Below are 21,524 nucleotides of genomic sequence, written 5' to 3'. Positions count from 1 at the left end.
ACTTTTGTGAACCCGTTTTTTACAATGACCCGACTGAAGAAACTATCAGAACTGCACATAAAACTTACACTCCTAGCAGACAGGCCCGGTGTGCGCACGCCTGTGATCCCAGCACTCAGGAGGCAGAGGCAGAGTTACAAGGATCTCTTTTGAGTGCGAGGCCAGCCCCGTCTACATAAGTGAGCCCTGGACAGCTAAGGACACAACGGAGAAACTTGGTCGTGAAAAATCAAAAAAGCTGCACTCCTAGACCAGCAGGGTATCTAGGAATCTGGGCCTGTCAGTGAAAGAAATCCTCTCTACCCCAGCTGTTGGGATCGCCCTCCTGGCAGCGTCCTGGCAGGCTGGAACCAGGCCACGGGGTGGTGGCCTCTCCAGGCTCCGCAAAGCCGCCGCCGCCGCCGCCGCCGCCGCCGCCCGCAGGTCCCCGGAGGCCCAGGCGTCACGGGGAGCTGGCCTCGGGATCGGACGGTTGCGCCTAGGGAGCCCCGCAGGAAAGCATCATGAGGGTTGACTCGGGGCCTCCGCTGGAGGAGGGCCATGCGGTGAGCGATGGGGGTCGCACGACCCGGAGTGGGGGAAATGGGGGTGCCCTAACCAGTAGGGAACACCGCCGAGCCAAGGATCGGGGGACAGCTCTACCCGCGGGGTGCGGCGGGGCCGGGTCGGTGAGGTAACTGCCTCCTTCTCCCAACCGGCAGAGTCCAACCCAATAACCCAGCGCCTTAGTCTGCGTTGCCATGACAACGTCTCCCCGCGAAGCCAGAATGGAGGCTGTTTCCGGTGGGGAGTTTGCCATCCCCCGCGCAAGCCAAGATGACCTCCCGGGAAACTGTGGGTGAACCCTCTCCACTCCTGGACGTCCGCCGACGCTCAGGCTTTCTCATTAAGCTTAGTTTGAAAGGACCAGGCCGGGTACGGTCTCGGTCACCCCAATACTTCCTGCGCGAGGAGTAGGGGCGCTCGGGGCCCAGCAGCCCGGGAGGCAGGCGCAGCCCGATGACGCTCTGCGCCTGCGCCTGGGAGGCGGGAGCGGGCGGGTGCCGTGCGGTACCCTGCGCTCCGCCAGGGCCCCTGGAGACGCGATGGGGAAGAAGCAGGTGGTTGGCGATCCTCAGGTACCGTTGAGCTGCTGGGACTTAACTTAAGCCGTCCTGTTCTTGAGGGGCTTAGAGTTGCAGTTTCTAGATGGGCGAGAGGGGTCGTTTTTGCAGGACCTTTGAAATACCAAGTGGACTAGGTCCACTTCGTAGCATCTCGAAAGTAGTAGCGCGTTCGTAGGACCACCGTTCTTTCCCAGCCGTCTTTTTTTTGACTGCTGGGTAGCATTGGGACATCTTTCAGTTTCTTAACTTTGTAGCATTCTCACGAATCTGTTTGAATAAATACAACAGTGGATTGCTAAATGGGACAAGCAAGAGTATCTAAAATGTAAGCCTTCGCAATCAGTGCCTTCTATAAGGCGCGAGACACTTGGGATGTTGAATTGACTTGTAGGCACCGCTGTTAGTATTCAGTTCTTTTTAAAAGATTTATTTGTTTTATGAGTGTTTTGCCCGCATCTATCTATGTGCACCACTTGTGTGCCTGGTGCCCACAGAAGCCAGAAGGGCCTGTCCGTTTTCCTGCAACTGGCTGTGAGCTGCTTTGTAAGTGCTGGGAGCTAATCCCGGGTGCTCTTAAATGGCCAAGCCATTTCTTCAGTACTTACTATTCTATTTTGAAAGATTTCAGAATGCTTCTTAACTAATGCTCCCTGCACTTGCAAGCATGACTTTTCTTACTTAGGTAGAGTGGTGTAAGTTATACCCCACCCCTCCCCAATACTTTCTGTTCCAAAATATGTCTTCTATTTCTAGTTAAGGTAACTTTTAAAACAGCATGTTACTTGGTGGTGCGAAACCTTAGTTGGCTTCCTACTTAATAAAGCAAAACCCATATCTGCCCTTGGTCTGCAAGGACCTAATTAACCCGGCTTCTGCCCTGCTGTCTCTTGTCACTGAGCTCTAGTCTTGCAGCTCTTGTTTTACCTGGAGCACTTCGTGCCCATTCCTTCTTGAAAGCCTTAACAGTTGCTCCTCATTTCCTGTCATTTTTGGTTCCTTTATCACGAAGGTCTCAGCTCAAGTAACCTCAGAGAGACTTTGCATAACTAAAGTAGTACTTTTCATTCTTCGTATGTAGTTATCATATCTACGCACACGTGTATGGGACGGTCTAGCTTTAAATGCATATGTAACACTGTCTTCCAATACTTAACCACTAATGGGAGGTCTCTGAAGGGAGGTGAGCTGTGTTTCGGTCACAATAGGCCAGACTGGTTGGCTGACATGTAAAAAGAAAAAGAATTTTACATGTGTTGGCGGGTGGTCTGATGTATTTTGGTGCTAATAATTAATAAAAAGCCATCCCACCTGGGCAGGGCAAAGGAGGTAGGCGTGGCTAAGGGTCCTGGGCTTGGGGGAGAAAGACAGAAGAATCCTGGGAAGAAGGAGACCCGAAAAGAGGGAAAGGAGAAGGAAGGTGTCCATGGGTTAGATGGAAGAGAAGCACGTGGCCGGCATTAATGGGGATTTGGTCCAGATGAAGAACATTAGCAAGTATGAGGGATTATGGACGGAAGGTAGCTTGATAGAAATTATTAGAAGCAGATGGCATGGGAGGTGGTTTAGAGGATTGATATCTGCCCTGCCCCAGGTTAACTAAGGCTATTTTAAAATATAACAAGTGTCTGTGTCTTGATTGATTGCTAGCCAGGCCTACAGATAATACAGATAATTCAATACAACACATGTGGGTTGTAGAAATGACAGACCAGCTCAGCAATCAGCTTACGTCATCACCTGCCAGGTTTCACTGATAAACAGATGTAAAAGGTCTGAAGATAAGTACTGATCCATGTGTCACAGCTGCGCAGTGGGCTTTTAAAAGAGTCGCTTTTTGGTACTTGACGTAAATGAAGGAAAGATGCACCCAGCTTTTATTGATGAGGTTTTTGCTTCCCCCCCCCACCTCTATAGCGTCCTCCACGAGCCCTTCCACCTGTGCCAAGGTAAAAACGATTTAGTCATATCTTTTTTTTTTTTTTTAAAGAAAAGTCTTCCCAAAAATTTAGAGGCAAAAATTGAATTTGAGTCATGGGAATAATTGTTATAAGTCATTATAGAAAAGCTTTAACCCAGCATCATGGGAATATTGGGTGTGTTGTGAATGTGCTAGCTTTCTGTGGGCCAGAATTCTCCCGAGGCCCTGTGTGTGGGGGGATAGTTCTATCAGAGTGTTGGCGGATTATAACCCCTGACAAAGATGAGGTCTTAATCTGCTCAGTCCCTTTAATTAATAGACAGTAGAGAATATGTATTTGTGCTTTCAAAATATTTTTAGTAGTGCTATTAAACAGCATACTACTTAAAATAATAAGTTAATTTATAAACTAGCAGAGAGTATACGTAATGATGTTGTAATGATGTAAGTAGATTTTCAGTCAGACAGTAAGATATCTAATTAAATTTCTTTCTTCCTTTTTTCCCTCCTGACTAAATTTGATCGGGGCCATGTGAAGTGCCATTCAAGGTGAGTTAGTTTACTATTAGTGCCCCCCCCCCCCCAAAAATCCTAAATGTAGCATTTGGTGTTCTAAAGTAAGTGTGAAGATAAATATAGTGGCACATACCTCTAGTTCTGGGCAGGCGGAGGCAGGGAGGCTGTGAGTTCGAGGCTTCCCTAGATCGCATATGGGGAAAGGCAGGATCTGGGGCAGTGACTTACGCCTGTAGTCCCTCACGTACAGGCTGAGGAAGGGGAGCTGCTTGAGTCCAGAAGGCCAGCATGGGTAACGGTCACTCCTTGTCTCATTGTTATTATTTTATTTGATTCCTTAGTTCTACTTAGACTTGAACCTGAATGTATAGTCTATAAAGTTACAGTACCCACTTGTTATCACAGTCCCCTGTGACTGCCACTGTAAAGTTATGTGTGATATACAGTAATAGATTGCTGTTTGCTGTCCCCAAAGTGTAACCCTTGACTCGCTTATAGCTCTATAATAGACTGTGTGTTTTCTCTTCTCCTTTATTCAAGGTAGGCAAGGCTTTGCTACACTACCAACTCCACAATTTTTATTCACTTAATATCTTGCAGGTTTGTTAGAAATAATGTAAGATTGGCCCAGCACACTCACACAAACACATATACCAAATAAATAAATGTTAAGTTTTTTTTTCCTTTGAAGAGAAAAACCCAACTAGGTTAATTGCAGAGTGCACTGGACAAGAGTCCAGAGCAATTGTTGTTGTGTGGTGAGACCGAGGCTGCTTTTGTCACATGGTTCTGCCATCTTAATATGTAGGATGTGCAGCTGGCACAAATGTGACACATAGCACTTCTCCCATCTAAGTACTGGTGGGGCGTCACCCTGCTTGGCACCTTCAGTGTTGCCAGAATGAGTCTAGAGCGTACCTCAGTGCCAGGTGCTGGAGACAGCACTGGACCAGGTGGACATTTCTTCTTTCTTTTTTTCTTTCTTTTCTTTTTGAGACAGGGTTTCTCTGTGTGGCCTTGGCTGTCTTGGACTCGCTTTGTAGACCAGGCTGGCCTCGAACAGCGATCCACCTGTCTTTGCCTCAGAGCACTGGGATTAAAGGCGTGTGCCACCATTGCCCAGCTTCTTTTTCTTTTCTTTTTTTCTTCTTTTAGGTTTTCAAGACAGGGTTTCTCTGTGTAGCCCTGGGTGTCCTGAATTTGCTTTGTAGAGCAGGCTGGTCTTGAACTCATGGAGATTCACCTGCCTCTGCCTCCCAAGTGCTAGGATTAAAGGTGTGAGCCACCACACTGGGCAAGGTAGACATATCTTGAGCCCACTTGGTAAGTCACAGTTGTAAACAACACTGAGCAGCAGTTTACCACTGACACCATGCTGTGACCAGCAGTGGCTGGCTTTGGCCTCCTCGGTTTCTTACTTTTCCTCCCCTCATAGGCAAACACTGGTTGACTCCAGAGAAGGGAGGGAAGAGCCTTCTTCATCGAAAGTTGTGTTCCAGCTGACTCTGCCTTTGTGGTTGTCCTTTTTGTTTTATAGATGATATTCCGCTTAGTCACCCTAAGAAAAAGAAATCCAGAACGAAAAGCACACTAGGTAAGATGCTGTGTGTGACAGGAGGTCACAGGTTTCCCAGGAACCTTAGCATGGTCAGCATCACAAATTACAGAAGTTCTAGGGCATCAGATCACTAAGATGCTGGGCACAGGGATCAGGGCCATGTGTTCAGAGAAGAAAGTCCTGTGACTCCTTTGACGGTAGTGCTGGGCTCTTCTGGTCTTTGTCCCTAGATAACAAGTGGTTTGGAGCTCCGCTCGGCTCTGGACCCGTGAGCACATGATGGATTTAGAGACCTGGGATCCTTAACTTCCCATTCTGGGTTAGAGCGAGACCCTGAAAGCAGGGTCGCGTCACCCACGTCTTCCAGCTTTAATCACAAGCAGGCCCATGAACCCCTGTTGCCACAGTTGCCTAACGGGTCGCCCTGGGTGGCCTGGGAGTAACTTAGACTCAACACATGGAGAACTCATCAGTTTTTGGTTTTCATTTTTTTCCCCCGTGGGCTTGATGTCTTAATTTTACTCTTTCCTTAGCCCCGATCACAAGCCTAAAAGGTCTGTGCAGTGTTGTTTTGTTTTCTTGTAAAAAAGGAATCATTCTGTAGGTACTGCCTTGGCTCTTTATAGAGCATTCTAGGTGTCCCTAAGTAGTGACTTCGTAGTATTATAATATGATTTAATCTATCTCAATATCATTTAATTTACTTAAAGATTTCATTCCAAGGAGGGTTGTAGTTCTGCATACAGTAGTAGGTGGTGGGGCAAAGGTAAAGCAAGGCTTGCTAGCAATGGGAGGATTTGTACTGTTGATAATATGGGTCCTGAGCTGGGTGCGGTGGTGCACGCCTGTAGTCACAGCACTCGGGAAGGCAGAGGCAGGCGGATCTCTGTGAGTTCCAGGCCAGCCTGGTCTATAAAGCAAGACCTGGACAGCCAAGGCTACACAGAGAAACCCTGTCTCAAAAACAAAAACAAAACAAAAAAATGGGTTCTGTTAACTTGCCTTCAAGGAGGTTTCTGTTATTTTCTGCCATCATAAAGATTGGGAGTGTCACCTTCTCTAAATCCCTAATAAAGCATGACAATGTCAGTCATTAATTCACTGAATTATTTTCTATGTACATTTCTCAGCCATTTTTCCCAGCGCTAGGAGAACCCAGGCCCTCCCTACAGGCTTTGCACATGGTCTTCCACTAACCTGCATCTGGAGCGCAGACTTAGCCTCCTCTAAACACTAGTGAGGCTGGGAATATCCCCCCCCCCCCTTGTTTTTCAGCTTTTCTTTTTCTTTTGCAAGGAGTAGCAGTAGGCAAGAGAAGATCGTCAAGAATGATTCAAATTTCCCAAATGATGTTGAAATTTGGTTAAAAGATTTCATTGGGGGGGGGGGGAGTTGAAACTCCCAAGAGATCTGTTAACCCCAGTTAATGATTCCCGATGACGTCACCATGTGCTGACTGACTGTGAAGGAATAGACTGTAGAAGCTGACACAGTTCTTAGGGCAGGGACAAGAGCGATGTCTGTATCAGTTTTAATTTCTTTGCACTTTGCTGAGTGTTCTGAATGTCCTGAGGCAATCTCCCCTCTGTTATGTTGGTCTTCTCTTTAGCCCTCCTCTTTTCCTCAGCTTTCCTATTTCCATGTTATTTCTTTTCAGCATAAAGCCCAAAGTTAGAGGTGAGGGGGTGTGAAGTCGTTACTGAGGTACACTTCAGAAAAGAGAAGGTGGTGAGACGCAGAAAACAGTGCAGGTACCCCCGTCCCATCTTTCTAACTCGGTGGTCTCTGCTCAAGTTGACACCTTTCCCCCTGTCCTCCTGTAGCTACGGCTTCTTTGGAAGGTGTTGCTGAGCCTGTTGCCGCCAGGCGGTCTGAGAGCAGTGAGCCACCAGCTGCAGAGCCCAAGGCGTACCCAGAGGCTGCTGGTCAGAGGAGACAGAAGAAGATAAGACCGCCTCCTGGTACGTGAGGACACCAAGGTTAGGCTGCGACAGGGCCTGTGGTTCTGAACCTTGTGCCCGTAGGCAGGTTCTGGCTTTCTTCCTTAAAATACCCACCACTTCAGCCCCAATGATGCAGACCCCTGTTCAGGCCTCTTTGGTCATGTATATGTAGTATATGAGAGGAGAAGGAAAAATAAATAAAAAATTAGGCCTAAAGCAGGAAGCTCAGATCTCAGTGCGTGAAAGAATTTAGCAAGTGAAGTGGACATCTCTGATGAGTAGGATGAGCTTTGTACTAACAATTGTCAAATAAAGCAACAGCCACCATTTATTGAGTATCTGTGATTCAGGAAATGCTCTCAATATAAACAAGGATATGGGGTGTGTGTGTGTGTGTGTGTGTGTGTGTGTGTGTGTGTGTGTGTGTGTGTATCAAATTGGCAATGCTATTTGTTTTTTTAAATCTGAAACTCTAGTGTTGAGCTGCGCACAGTACACATACCTGTAATCCCAGCACTTACAAGGCTGAGTGAGGCAGGAGGATTGCAAGGTGTAGTATTGCATAGTGAGTTTCTTGTCTCAGGAAAGACCAAAGTACCCAACTGAAGTCCAGTGTTGATGGGAATGGGTCACTCATACAGAAACAGGAGCATAATTGCCTCAGCCTGTCCCAATGTCTCGGGGTAGAAGCAGCTACAGTAATTGATACAGTCAAAGGATGTTAGGCTAGAAGTAGACACGGGCACCCACCAGAGCACTGTGATCCTGGCCAAAAAAGCCCAGTGTCACTAAGTCAGTGTGGAGCAAGTGCAGGTTAGGAGGCTAGGATAGTTCAAATGAACCAGGGTCCTGGGAAACCATCCGCAAAGTGTTGTTGAGTTAGCAATGGCGATTATAAAACAGTACGCATTGAGGGGGGGGGGGTCTCACTTTTATAAAAATATACTTTCTTGATTTCCTGTGGCTGCTATAACAAGTTGCCATATGCTAGGAGACTTCAAACAACCAACTTTTGTTTCTCCATGGTTCTAAAGGATAGAAGGCCAAAATCAAGGCGTCCACGAGGCCAGCCAGACTACCTCCAGAAGCTCTAGGGAGGTGCCTTCCCTGCCCCTCGGGACTTATGGTGGTGGTTGCTGGTCTTCAGCATCCTTGGCAGTGGGCGCCTAACGCCAGGCTCTGCCCATCTCCATCTTTTTCACTGTGTCTGTTTCCCCAATCCTCTTTGTGTAAGGCACCAGTCATTGGATTTGGGGTCCATCCTCACCCGGCACAACCGCGTCTTAACTTCTTTATGTCTGCGAACACTCCATTTACAAATAAAGCAATGTTGGCAGCTTCTGGGGTTTTTGACTTGCATTTCTGCAGCGTAATTCAACATAAGTCTCAGCACAATAAGTCTCAGCACACATACACAGTGAAAACACTGGAAAACTTAGTAGTGCTAACAGGGATTAGAATTTTTTTTTTTAAACAGGGAAGAACAAAATGAATTTTTTTCTTCACATATTACTTTTATAGTAATTAGAAAAGGACAGTGGACTGTCTTTATTAACATAAAACAAAGGGAAGGAGTAAATACGAGGTTAGCTGTGCACTCTTAACACAAATTAGCCCTTGAGGAGACTCTAACTCGAAGCGTTTTCCCTGAGTGATTAATTACTGCGTTCCTGGAGAGCAGCAGGGACTGGTCATAGAGAAAGACTCCGGGAGCAGAGCGGCAGGAGTGAGAAGCGAGGAGAACACAGCGCAGTTCTGGGAGGCACCGGAGTGGGTGCCACAGTGCCTGGGACACTGGAAGGGCAGAGGGAAAGCCCCGATGACACCCATGAGCTGGGCTCGCTCGATGCGACCTACTTAATCACCCGAATTAGATGGACACTGATGAAAGCAAGGCTTTAATCACATGTTCAGGATACAGATTTGAGAGTCGAGATGATACTAATTCCTAGTTTGTGAAGGGCATCTGTATGAAGATGGCTTAGCCATTTTCAGAAAGTTCTGGGGCCAGCTGGCTGCGGTGGCATGTGCCTGTCTTCTCATCACTTTTGTGGCTGAGGCAGAAGGACCATGTGGTCCAGGTCACTGTGGGCCAAGTAGTAAGACCCTGTCTCAAAAAGACAAAACAAAAGAAGAGAAAAACAAACAAACCAACCCAACCAGCGGAAAGCCGAAAGTAAAACAAAACCACCGAGAAGAGTCGGACCAAAGGAGCGGTCCACGGGAAGCTGTCGCTGCCGTTTCTCAGATGCACTCAGCCCTGCGGGGCCCGTGTTTTAGTGCTTTCTTTTCTTCTGAGACAGGGAGTTGGGTAGCCCAGACTCGCCTCGCTCTGTAGCTGAGGGTGGGCCTGACCTTGTGGTCCTCCTTCCTCACCCCCTCTGGCTGCTGGGTTATAGTCTCCACACCTGGTTTTTGCAGTGCTGGGGACTGAACCCAGGGCCTTGTGCATGCTAGGCGAGCACTCTACCAGCTGAGCTATGTCCGTCCTTCCGTAGTCCTATATTTTTAGGACTTTACAGCTCTGGTTCTTGCTTTGTTTGACTGAGAATGACCACTGTGTACTGTTCTGCCTATATTGCCTTTCTAGCCTAGGCTTTTGTTTTTCCTAAAACAGAATTTGAGGCGTTTAGTTCATCTTGGGGAACTAGTATTTTCAGATGGGAAGAAAGCTAGCGGTTAGATGACCCCGTAGTTGACTTGTTTGAACTTAATGGCTCCGCTGGATGGAGACAAGGTAAGGCCGTATGACCTCTGCGCTCTTAGAAAGAAAGCCTGCTTGTCTGATTGGCCCATTGCTTTGGGAAACTTGGATGATAAACAGTTCCCCATACTCAACACAAAACCGTACTAGCCTGTAGGGGTGGCTCACTGTGCCTTTGTGCCTGTGCTGTAATTTATGGTGGGCACGTGCTTCCCTTCTGGGACTCTGAGAGTTTGGTGACTCTTAATTTGTGTAACTAGTTGTCAGTAAAACCCTGGGTACTGAGTCTGTAGTCAGCTTCCCTGCAGAAACTGCACCTCCTGCGCTGTGAGCACTCGCTGCTGGACTAACAGGCACTGTTTGGTTCCACTGATGGAGGACTGTTGGGCACTGGGCCTGTTTCTCCTGGGTCTGCTCCACGACTGGTTCCTTTTGCTGATTTTGTTTTTGTTCTTTTCCTGGACTAAACTGTAATTGTGAGTGTGATAACTTCTGCGTCCCATGGGTCCTGTCAGCAAGTTGCCAAACCTGGAGGTGCCACAAATCTGGGGAGTAGTGTTTTGGTTTGTTGGATATTGCTTGAGACAGGCTCTCACTATGTGGCCCTGGCTGGCCTGGGGGTTTGCTATGTAATCCAGGCTGGCCTCAAATTCACAGAGATCTGCCTGTCTCTGCCTTCTGAGTACTAGGATTAAAAGCATGCACCGCCACACTGGCCAACTTTTTCAGTAAAATAATTCTGTACTAGCTGGGCATGGTGGCGTATGCCTTTAATCCCAGCACTTGGGGAGACAGAGGCAGGCAGATCTCTGTGAGTTCAAGGCCAGCCTGGTCTATAAAGTGAGTCCAGGACAGCGAAGGCTACACAAAGAAACACTGTCTCAAAACAACAACAAAATGTACACTTCTGTACTTTAAATATATAATGTCAAGTTTTAATGCCAGCCAATATGGGAAAAAGTTAAGAAATCTAATCCTAGCTGGGCATGGTGGGTTAAGGTTAACCTGATCTACATGGGAAGTTACAGGGCAGCTGAGGCTACATAATGCCACCCTGTCTCACCTGACTACACTGCCCTTAGAAAAGAATGGGTCCAAGTGAAAGTCTTCAAGTGCTCTTGTCTCACAAAAGTCGTGTATTGCTTTTATTTCTACCCTGTGATCATGTGACACATCTTATTTTCAGAGTTGGAGACTCCCTTCACTGAAAAGCCGTCTGGTCCATCTTTACTACAGAATGAAAATGGCATTGACGTGGAGCCCCGTGAGGAGGCAGTGCTTCCTAAACCGCGAAGGAAGGCAAAGTAATGGTCCACTCACCATTGGAGCTAGTCCTCGGAGCTAGTGCAGGGGTTGAATTTGGAGATCCCAAGCAGTAGCTCCTCACCGGGTCTTAGAAGACGCTGGATAAGTAGGGTTACAGAAACAAACCAGTGTGATGGGAATTTGACAAGACTAGAACACTAAAGAGAAAAGAAGAGTGTGCGGAAATAGCCTATCTCTAAATCACCATTAGGCAGAGTATTTTCATATAAGTGGTCAAATGTGAGAGAAAGATTAATCACTAAAGAGGAGATGTGATTGTTTTTTCATTTAATGGAATTTGAAGTATTTTATAATAAGCATCACCACTGTTTTCATATAGGAAATTAGGTCTCCTATAAAATACAAGGGCATACTTTAAAAATATTCTGCAAGTTATATAACATTAATGTTTGTACTTAAAAGTGACTCTACAAACAATAGTTACATTTAGAATTTTATAATTTTTTAAAAGATTTATTTATTATTATGTATACAGTGTTCTGCCTGCATGTACACCTGCAGGCCAGAAGAGGGTACCAGATCTCATTATAGATGGTTGTGAGCCACCATATGGTTGCTGGGAATTGAACTCAGGACCTTTGGAAGAGCAGCCAGTGCACTCCACCTCTGAGCCATCTCTCCAACCCAGAATTTTATAATTTTATGTGAGGAGAAATCTAGTCCAGCCAATGACTTTTCTAGATGAGATAACCGAGGTCCACAGAAATGTGGGTCCTTAATAACAAGTCTATCTGAGTAGACAGCATATCTTTTTTTTTTTTTTTCTTACTCCACGTTCAGTACTCTTTCCATTATAGTCATGGGTAATTTCTTATGTGGGTCTTTAGGAATTACCAGTTTTTCTGAAGATTGTCCTTGATTTCAGGAGAACCCAGCCAGCAGAACCACAGTATGCTAATGAGCTAGGAGTAGAAGAAGAAGACATAATTACTGATGAACAAAGCACCCTAGAACGTTACTCTAGGTTCACGGCACCCACTGGAGTTAGCCAGCCTGTCGGCAAAGTGTTTGTGGAAAAAAGCCGTAAGTAATTTCTGGTTTTGGAATAAAATTGCTCTAAATATTGTACATGGATAGATTATCTTTAACCTGGTGATTATAGTTTTGATGGCCTAAATGAAGGAAATAATAAAAATATCAATGCAAATTGACACATAAAACTTATCATTACACTATTTCTTTCCAACTGGATTTTCTTTCTTTCTTTCTATCTATCTATCTATCTATCTGTGTTGTGTGTGTGTTTGTTTTTAATTGAAAATATATATTTTTTCTAAACAATACATTCTGATTTAAGTTTCCTCTTCCCCAGCTCGGTGTAACACTTAAGTAATACCCCCTGCCTCCTTTGAGACAGGATCTCTCTTTGGGCTGGAGCTCAGCAAACTAGACTAGCTGGCCACCAGGCCCTAGTAGCAGCCTCTGAATGCTGGGACTCCAGGCATGGCCAGCTGCATAGCAGTTTTAGGTAGGCTCTTGGGATTAAAGGGTCGGGTCTTTGTGCTTGCAAGGCAAGGAGTCTGCTAACCAGGCCGTCCCCTCACCCCCTACATGCTTTTTTAGAGCCACGTGACCCAGTCAGTCTTATTCTTGTTTCCTTTAGTGTAAAAACTTTCCTATTTTAGTAACTGATCATTTTTGAGAAAATTAATTACTCTTTCGTCCTTTAAAATATCTGCGCGATGGGCTTTGTGAGGGTAACTGAAATGCAGTCTGGTCTGCTCCTGGTCCAGTCCTAGATCGCTGCCCTACAGAAGAAACCGCCCAGCCACACTGCAAGTGTGACGTCCCACCCCCACTCCGAACCTCAGAACCTTGTGGAGTGCCCCACTTCTTCCCTCCAGGACAGAAAGCTGGGCTGCACACTCCAACATCTTCCCCAGAATTCCAAAGACTTTCTTCAAATAATAGCTTGCCTTGACAGTATAATAAGTATTTAAAACACTAAAACATGACTTATTTTTAAAAACCTATTTATTTTTTATTTTATGTGTACGAGTGTTTTGCCTATGGGTATTGCATTTGTATCTTGTGCCTTCAAAGATCAGAAGAGGGCATCTAATCCTCGGAACTAGCATTACAGTGGCTGTGAGCCACCATGTGGGTGCTGGGAACTGAACCCAGGTTCTCTGCAAGAGCAGCCAGTGCTCTTAACCTCTGAGCCATTTCTCTACTCCCAAACATTCTAATGTTAATATACCTAAAGTCTTTAAATTACTTTTATAGACTGTCATGCTAGAGGCTTTTAAATTTAATTCTGAGTTGGAAGTTTATTGTTGTATTTTATTAAGTACAGTTAAAGTATTAAATACAGTTGATTCCTAAACTTGTTATTTTAACATTAGCTTTGGATTGAGAGGAAAGCTTATTGGCATTGCTTTTTTTTTTTCCTTTTATTTCTTTCATTTATTTATTTATTTATTTTATTTTTTCAAGACATGGTTTCTCTGTCAGGATCCACCTGCCTCTGCCTCCTGAGTGCTGGAGTTACAGGGGTGTGCCACTATCCCTGGTTGCATTATTTTTTTTTTAAGTTGAAGAAATTATATGTCTAAGTGGCCAAAGAAAAAGAAGAAGAAAAGTCATAGTGAAGAATAATTCTTAAGAGTACAAAAAATGAGCTGGGGGTGGTGACACACGCCTTTAATCCCAGCACTCGGCAGGCAGAGGCAGGCGCATCGCTGTGAGTTCGAGGCCAGCCTGGTCTACAAAGTGAGTCCAGGACAGTCAAGGCTACACAGAGAAACCCTGTCTCAAACAACCAAAAATAAATAAATAAATAAATTCAACCTTACTGTCATGCCTCCTTTTAATTTTTTTTAGGCATGTGTACCTTGTGTGTGATGTAGATCAGTGACACGCACGTGAGTTCAGGATAACTTTGTGGAGTCAGTTCTGCCCTTCTGCCTCTGGGTGGGTCTAGGGACCACGCTTAGGTCAGCAGGCTTGGTCTGAGGCAGCCCTTTACCTCAGTAGCCATCCTGCAGGCTCCTTTTTTTCTTCTAAGATTTTATCTTTTATTTCAATTAATTATATGTTGTGTGTGAATCTGTGTGTGGGTATGTGGATGTATGTGCAAGTCCCTGTGGAGGCCAGAGGTGCCAGATCTCACTGGACCTAGAGTTGCAGATGGGACCTGAACAAAGGCTCCTGGAAGATCACTCTTACCCATGGAGCCCAGCGGCCTGGAACTCCCGACCCTGCTGCTGGTGCTCCCCGTGCTGGGGCGACAGGCTCGCAGCACTGTTAGCCTGGCCGAGGCTCTTACATGCAGAGTGGGTTCTTTCTTGCTGGCCATTAGTAATTGTGTTCTTTCTGCTCTGCACCCCCAGGGAGATTTCAGGCGGCGGATCGTTCAGAGTTGATAAAGACCACAGAAAACATAGAGATGCCGATGGACACGAAGCCATCCTGGACCACCCGTGATGTGGCCCTTGTGGTACACCGAGCTTTCAGGTGGCCTTCTGTTGACGTTCATTAAGCAAATGTTAATTGGATTTCACTATGTAAAACAAAAGGAAGAGTCTTGGCCATTACATACGTTAAACAAAATTAAAATGTTACATGGATTTGTTTTTGTAGAAGTTCTACTTGTTCTTTCCATAATATATTAAATTGTATTATATTTGAAGGGATTTAAAAAATACGTTAGCATTTTCTTTTAGTGGCTGACACATGACTTTTTGTGTGCAGGATGGTCGGTCTGTTCTCGCACGGCTTCTTGGCTGGCTGTGCTGTGTGGAACATCGTTGTGATCTACGTTCTCGCGGGAGACCAGCTGTCTGACCTCCCCGGCCTTCTGCAGCACTACAAGCCCTTGGCATACCCGTTCCAGAGCCTTCTCTACCTGCTTCTGGCGTTAAGTACAGTTTCGGCATTTGACAGGTGAGGCTGGTGACCGCGGGGCCTTCTCACCTTCCTTCCTGTAGAAATGGTTCTCACCTTCCTTCCTGTAAAAATGGTGAACAAAATGTGTCGCGAACTCTGACTTTCCCAGATAGGTCGATAGAATACTAATGCTGTCAGTTTTTAACCCAGCCTTTGGGTTAGCATGGCCTTGTCTCGGCTTCACTGTGTCTGCAGAGACCCTGATTCCAAGTGACGTCACGTTCACCACTTATTTTGGGGAACCCAAGTCAACCCTATTTTTAAAAACTCGCCAGGGCTGGAGAGACAGCTCTGGGTAAAGAGGCCTGCCGTCCTGAGCTTGCTACCCAGGACCCCATGGTGGAAGGAGACAGCCGATTCCTACAGTTGTCCTCTGCCTGAACATGCACACCATAGCTCATGGTGTGGGGGTGGGGGGCGTACATGCGTGCGTGCACACGTGCCCATGTGTATACACTCACCTGCCTACATTAAAGTCACACACACACACACACACACACACACACACACACACACACACACACCACGCACACCCTTCCTAGTTATTGTCACAGTTTGCTTCTTTGTTTCTGTGGTAAAACCCTGAGCAAACCACACCCACAGCAGGAACTCAGCAGGGCGGGGACCTGGAGTCAGGAGCCTTGCTGCCTGCCCCAGGGATGCCTGCCCCAGGGATGCCTGCCCCAGGGATGCCTGCCCCAGGGATGCCTGCTCCAGGGATGCCTGCCCCAGGGATGCCATCACCCACAGTGAGCTGGACCCTCCCGCATCCATTCGAGAAAATGCTCCCATAGGCTTGCCTGCAGGCCAGTCCTATGGAGTCATTCATTCAGAGTGGAGTTTCCCTCAGACTCTAGCCAGTGTCAGGCTGACAGAAAGCAGCCCGCACTGCAGCCTAACAGTCTACTGGGAGGAGGAAGAGGAGGAGGAGGAGGAGGAGGGTAATGATTTTGCAGATTAGGGTTAAATTGTTTATTCATGTGTTGTAATACTAAATAGTCTTCGTGTTAGACTTGTTTTTCCATGGCCTTTGTAAATAAGGTAGATGGTCTTTCATGTTTAAGGTTAAACTTGAGCTTCTTAGAGACTGGTAAGGGACAGCGGCCCGGCTGCCAGAGAGCAGAGGAGGGAAGCCAGCGCGGGAGGTAAAGGTGTGCTGTGTTCCAGCCGCAGTGACAAAGCTTTCACGTCTCATCCTAGGACCGACTTTGCTAAAACATCAGTAGCAATCCGGAATTTTTTGGCCCTGGAACCAACAGCTTTAGCTTCTTTCTGTAAGTAATACTTTGATAACTATGGTAAATCTTTAATTAATTGGTTGATTGTTTGTACAGTGGTCTGCCTGCAAGGCTGCCTGCTCGCCAGAAGAGGGCAGCAGATCTCTTCATAGATGAGCCACCATGTGGTTGTGGGATTGAACTCAGGACCTGTGGAAAAACAGACAGTGCTCTTAACCTCTGAGCCATCTCTCCAGCACCTACTATGTTAAAATTGAGGAACAGTTCTGTCATTTTGAATCAAGAAAACTATTTTTACAGAAGTTTTATATTATTTTTTTCTTATAAACCATTATTTACAGATCAACAAATTTGCAACTTAAATCATGGTAGGAATAATTTTGATAGCGCTCTTTTTGCTTTCATTTTGAGGCAGGATTGCTTACATAGCTCAGTCTGGCCTGTGTGGCTGAGGATAGCCTTGAACTCCTCATCCTCTTTGCTCTCCCTCGAGTGCTGGGATTTGCAAGCGTGCACCGCTCTGCCTGGATTACAAGTCATCTAAACGACTTTCAGACGTTGAATTTATACGTGAGGTCCTGGGTTTAATGTCCTGCACCCAAAATAACAAGTACAGGTTGTTGGCCTTTGTTACGTATTTATCGTCTGTGTTTTCAACTTGCCGTTAGGCCGACGTCGCTGGCGTGGCCAGTTAGTAATGAGTACCACTGTTTGTATTTCTGGCAATCTACAATACATCTTGTTGTAGGTTATAAGAATTTTATTAAAGTTAGTTTGAGGACCTTGAACAACTCATTTAACTCCTTAAAAGACCTTCTAGGCTCCTTCTCGCCAGTTCTAATGATCAGGTGGTGCCCATCTGTTACACTCTGTACCGTAGTCATGCCCAAGTAATAAAAAGCTGCCGATTGAAGTTAAATGAATTTCTTTTACATAACCATTCACCAAAGTGTGGATTATTTTGACCTTAAAGGACTTATAAATTCAGTATAAGCAGGAGTTAACATGATTTGTAATTTTACTTTTCCTCCTCAGTGTACTTTACTGCTCTCATACTTTCTCTGAGTCAGCAAGTGACAAGTGACAAAATCCACCTTTACACACCTTCTGTTAATGGGAGCCTCCGGTAAGAATTCCTAGTAATATTAGCAGTTGTTATGGTAACAGTAGCAGTGGGGGTGGGGGTAATGATACCTTTCCATATTTTCAGCCATAGATCATAAAAAGGCCACATTTCTGTTTATAATGAGCCATGACAAGAAAATACCTGTTCTGTTGGCTAATGGATAATGACCTTTTTATATCCTTGCTTTTTTTTCTTTCTTTTTTGGTATGTAGTTCAAGTAGCTCAAACTCCGTATGTAGCTGAGGCTGGCTTTGAACCCCTGATCTTACCGCCTGTGCCTCCTAAGTGCTGCGATTACAGGCACAAGCCACCACACCCAGCTTATGCCTGGATGTCTACATGAAGTATCTTCTTTTCAAACATATTTTAAACTCTTCAAGTCATCCTATGATGGACTGGAGGTGTTCTCTGCCTTTACCACAGGCCGAGAGCCAAATACCACCGAACGGTGGTGGAGAATAGAGCCCAAGAAATGACTAATGCTAGGAAGAGAACGTGGAAGAACTAGCATCCACAGATGAGTGGCCAGCTGCTGGGTTGACCAGATGGCTGAAAGTCCAGTTTAAATGAATGGAAGTCTCTTTTGAGAGAGTGGCTAGAAGTGGGCTAGGAGAGAAACAAGTGTGTCCATTGAAGAATATTGCCATGACATCGTGAGGGAAATTGTTGGGACTCTTGCAGGGGATACTTACTTGGCTTTCACACAGATGTGCAGAGGTCTGTTTAGACTCTACAGGCGAGGGCAGGGTTTCTTCTGTTGTTGTTTGCTTGCTTTTAGGAGCATCACACTTTATTTTGTATTTGCTATTCTCTGGGAGAGGACTGCTTTTTGAATGTTTAGAAAATATTTAACATTTGGGCATGGGAGCAAAAATGAAGGCATTTCTAATGAGCATTTCTCTTCTCCAGGGCAGCAGAAGTTGAGGAACAGATTCTTATGCCCTGGATCATAGTAAATCTGGTGGTGGCCCTTCTGGTTGGATTATCCTGGCTCTTTTTGTCTTACAGGCCAGGCATGGATCTTAGTGAAGGTATAAACTAAAAAGATATAAGTGTGCTGTGGCTTCTCTCATAATTAGTCTTCCAATACAACAACAACAACAACAATAATAACAATAAATTTAAAATAAAATACTAGGACAATGGAAACAACCAGGTCTCAGAATGACAGAAGAGACAGACCTAGAGAGTTGGAGCCTGGCGCCACTACTGAGGGTCCTTGTCCTTCTGGAAGGTGTGCCTTCTGGCAATGCTCAGATGTTGCTGACTCTGCTTTCGTCACACTCAGTCGTCTTCACTTTGATGAAGGCAGATTCATCAGTATGGCTCTGTCACACACTAGTGAGTGAGTCTCATCTCCTCAGCGCAGACTCTTGTTTCATCAACTAATAGTGTTTTCTTATTTTACCTTTCATGTGCCCAGTGCCCAGTGAGGTCACTAGTCCCTAGACCCAAGGCTCTTTCTAGAACACCCAAAGAAGGACGCCCCTGATAGCAGACAGCTGGCGCATCAGCAAATGCTCCAGGACATCGGTACCTGCGTGATGTGGTACTTTCTTGACTGGGCATCCACATTTTCACCCATTCACCCCTGAGCACTGTAGTTACAGCATTTCCACCCTTTCTTTCCCCCGCTAACTTCTCCCCTGTCCCTCCTTCCAAATTTGTGACCTTATGTACATTTTTGTTACACTTATAGATGTAAAAATATGTATATATGGGTATTACATAAATACGCAGCCTATTGGCCCAGTTGTGTTTTCCATATGTCCGTGTTACCATAGTCTAACAATCCAGAATATATTCCTCTGTATTTGTTCAGGAATGCATGTTTCTGCGCTGTGAGTCTCGTGCTGTTCCACTAGTTACCCTGCTGCTTTCTTCAGTTTGCTGTATCTTGGGCTCTGGGCCTGGGAGCTGGTCAGTTGCCCGAGGGCTTGTTATACAAATGCGAGGCACTGAATTTAGATTTCCAGGACCTGCAACCTGCGACCTGCATCGCAGCACAGGGAGGCAGAGGCAGGTGGACCCCTGAGCTCACGGCCAGCCGGGCCAGCCGGGCCAGCTGAGCTGACAGGATCCTGGTCCCCTAAGAGACCCTGTCTCAATAAGAGACCCTGTCTCAAAAACAGTGTGGGGAGTGACAGAGGAAGACACCCGACACCAACCTCTGCTGTCTGCATGTGTGTACATACACGCATAGGAACATGGACATACTACACATCTACTCATACACAAAATGTTGCACGTTATGTATTTTGCTGGTTTTGTTTTTCTCATGAGATACAGTTTTGGACATTCAAATAATTTTTTTTATCTAATGTCTTATATCTGAGGACTTTTATTTTCTGTATTTTTAAGGTTTCCCTTTTTTATATTTCTTAGCAATTTAATAATAAGTTCTATTTCTTTGTGAAATAATAGTTTAGTTATGAAAATGTCAACTGGTGGCACTCTGTATCGCTGCTGGGACTGACTACTGGCCGTCTTGTGCCGGGTTCTGTCTCCATCATACTGTGTATAATGCATAGCAAGAATTCCAGGAACCTGCTGCCTTTTAAGGGTATAATCTAAAAAGTGAAAACAAAATGACGTCATACCTAGCTCATTGGGCCTTCTGGGGGTGAAATGGGGTAGCCCTAGTAAAGGACACACAGTGTGAGTTCTGGATCCTTCCACTTCTCCCCTGCACTTTAAACTACCTGATCATTAGAGACTGAGCTCTTCTAATGGCCCTAGTTGACTTAATTTTCTTGGTAAGATGTGTTGTATTGTCTTATGTGTTATGCATATTTTGTTTTTAAGAGGCTTATAATAAATTTAAAACTTGAATTTCTAAAATTATAGAACATGTGCATTTGCTACCAGCTTAGCTTTTAGATTAAAACCTCCCTGAATAATTCGTTCTTGTACTTGAGTACTGTGCATGAGTCAGTATTTCAGCAGACGGTGGCTAAGCTGCAAAACTGTGTGAGGAGCCGGGGAAATGTTTTAAGTATAATATGTTCATTTTCTTCTCCAGAGTTAATATTCTTCTCTGATGTGAACGAGTACCCTGACAAGAGAATCCAAGCACCCTCATAGTGCCGACCCCTTCGCCTTAGTAAAGGCCTGGGAGCACCCCAAGAAAGGAACCGCGAGCCTCTACCACAGTGACCATCCGTATTTCCCCACTTGTGTTTTCAAGTGTATTTTTATAAGATATGTGGGTGTGTTTATAATTGAGCTTTTGTTATATGATGCTGAAATGCTTCTGGAGATTATGAAAAGCGTTTAACTTATGTCTTGTCTTTATAGCAAACATTACACTCTGTTGTTACCACCTTAGTGGTCCAGGGATACTGGGCTGAAGGAAGCAGCTGAAAGCGCTTGTTTCCTGTTCTCTCCAGTCTGCTGTGTTCATAATCATTAACTAAAAAGCACCAATGTAGAAAAGCCTTAACTCCAGGGTTAAAAGATATACATCATGTTTGAATGTAAATCTAGAGACTAGGGTAGAAGGAAAAATGCCCTTGTTTTATATTTTTGACATCTCCTCATTGAACACACTGCAGCATAGAATTCATGATCTCTGAATCTGGCTAGTGTTGTGTATCATGTAATAATTATGTTGTAATTATGCTGTCATTGACAGATATTTTACTTTATGGCTAATAAAGCAAATATATCTCTTTAAGAATGTTTATACACTGAAGGTGTTTCCTTTTTAAAGTCTGTGCCATCTGGTTGCACATCAGAGTCACATAGGGAGCTTTGGAAAAGCATCTGTAACAGCTAGGAGTGGTGGTGTGTCTCTGTAACCCAGCACTTGGGAAGTGGACACGGGAGAATCAGGAGTTCAGTGCCACCCTCAGCCACTCAGCAAGTTCGAGTCTAGCCTGAGCTACATGAGAGCCCATTTTAGAAACCAAAAACAGTAATAACAAACTCAATGTAGCATGAGCCATGAGCTAGCTCAGGCATGTGATTTGGGGCTAACCTCTATAGGGTCTCTCCCAACCCCTGCCCTTTCTATAGTTGATGGATTTAAACCTAGGGTTATTGAGTCACACCCTTTAGTCCTTCTGTTTCTGTTGGTCTGCTGAGAAAGGGTCTTGCCCAGTCTCCTGGACTGACCTCAGACGCCTGGTCCTCCTTCCCCAGCCTCTTGAATGCCGAGATTGCAGGGTCCTAGTTCTCCTTGTGAGCCACAGGAAACGTG

At 45.4% G+C, this 21,524-nt stretch overlaps 1 protein-coding gene across 2 annotated transcripts; it reads left to right on the top strand.

Annotated features, from left to right (window-relative positions):
- Positions 1-128: 128 nt before the first annotated feature.
- Positions 129-21,017, top strand: TMEM237 (transmembrane protein 237). 2 transcript variants are annotated; one of them, XM_084778718.1, is made up of 13 exons: positions 129-545; positions 3,021-3,052; positions 3,563-3,573; positions 5,078-5,134; positions 6,922-7,059; positions 10,932-11,049; positions 11,937-12,094; positions 14,404-14,527; positions 14,765-14,956; positions 16,160-16,233; positions 17,233-17,323; positions 18,233-18,354; positions 20,346-21,017. In XM_084778718.1, exons 1-13 carry the CDS (start codon positions 504-506, stop codon positions 20,405-20,407), a joined length of 1,221 nt encoding a protein of 406 aa, XP_084634844.1. In that variant the 5' UTR covers positions 129-503; the 3' UTR covers positions 20,408-21,017. The 2 variants fall into 2 exon arrangements, with proteins under 2 accessions (XP_084634844.1, XP_084634845.1); XM_084778719.1 differs by lacking the exon at positions 129-545 and adding an exon at positions 962-1,118.
- The last annotated feature ends 507 nt before the right edge of the window (positions 21,018-21,524 follow it).

The sequence above is a fragment of the Acomys minous genome (genome assembly GCF_964271855.1).
Source record: "Acomys minous genome assembly, chromosome: 4".
NCBI lineage: Eukaryota > Metazoa > Chordata > Mammalia > Rodentia > Muridae > Acomys > Acomys minous.
The sequence above is the reverse complement of the archived record's forward strand: the minus strand, read 5'-3'. Positions and strand labels throughout refer to the sequence as shown.

What these genes read in the sequence shown, in the direction of transcription:
- TMEM237 (XM_084778718.1), top strand. Translation starts at nt 504, where the DNA reads ATGAGGGTTGACTCGGGGCCTCCGCTGGAGGAGGGCCATGCG. An exon ending in ACAGTTTCGGCATTTGACAG is followed by an intron (nt 14,957 to 16,159) that starts GTGAGGCTGGTG and finishes GTCTCATCCTAG; the next exon opens with GACCGACTTTGCTAAAACAT. An exon ending in AGGCATGGATCTTAGTGAAG is followed by an intron (nt 18,355 to 20,345) that starts GTATAAACTAAA and finishes TTTCTTCTCCAG; the next exon opens with AGTTAATATTCTTCTCTGAT.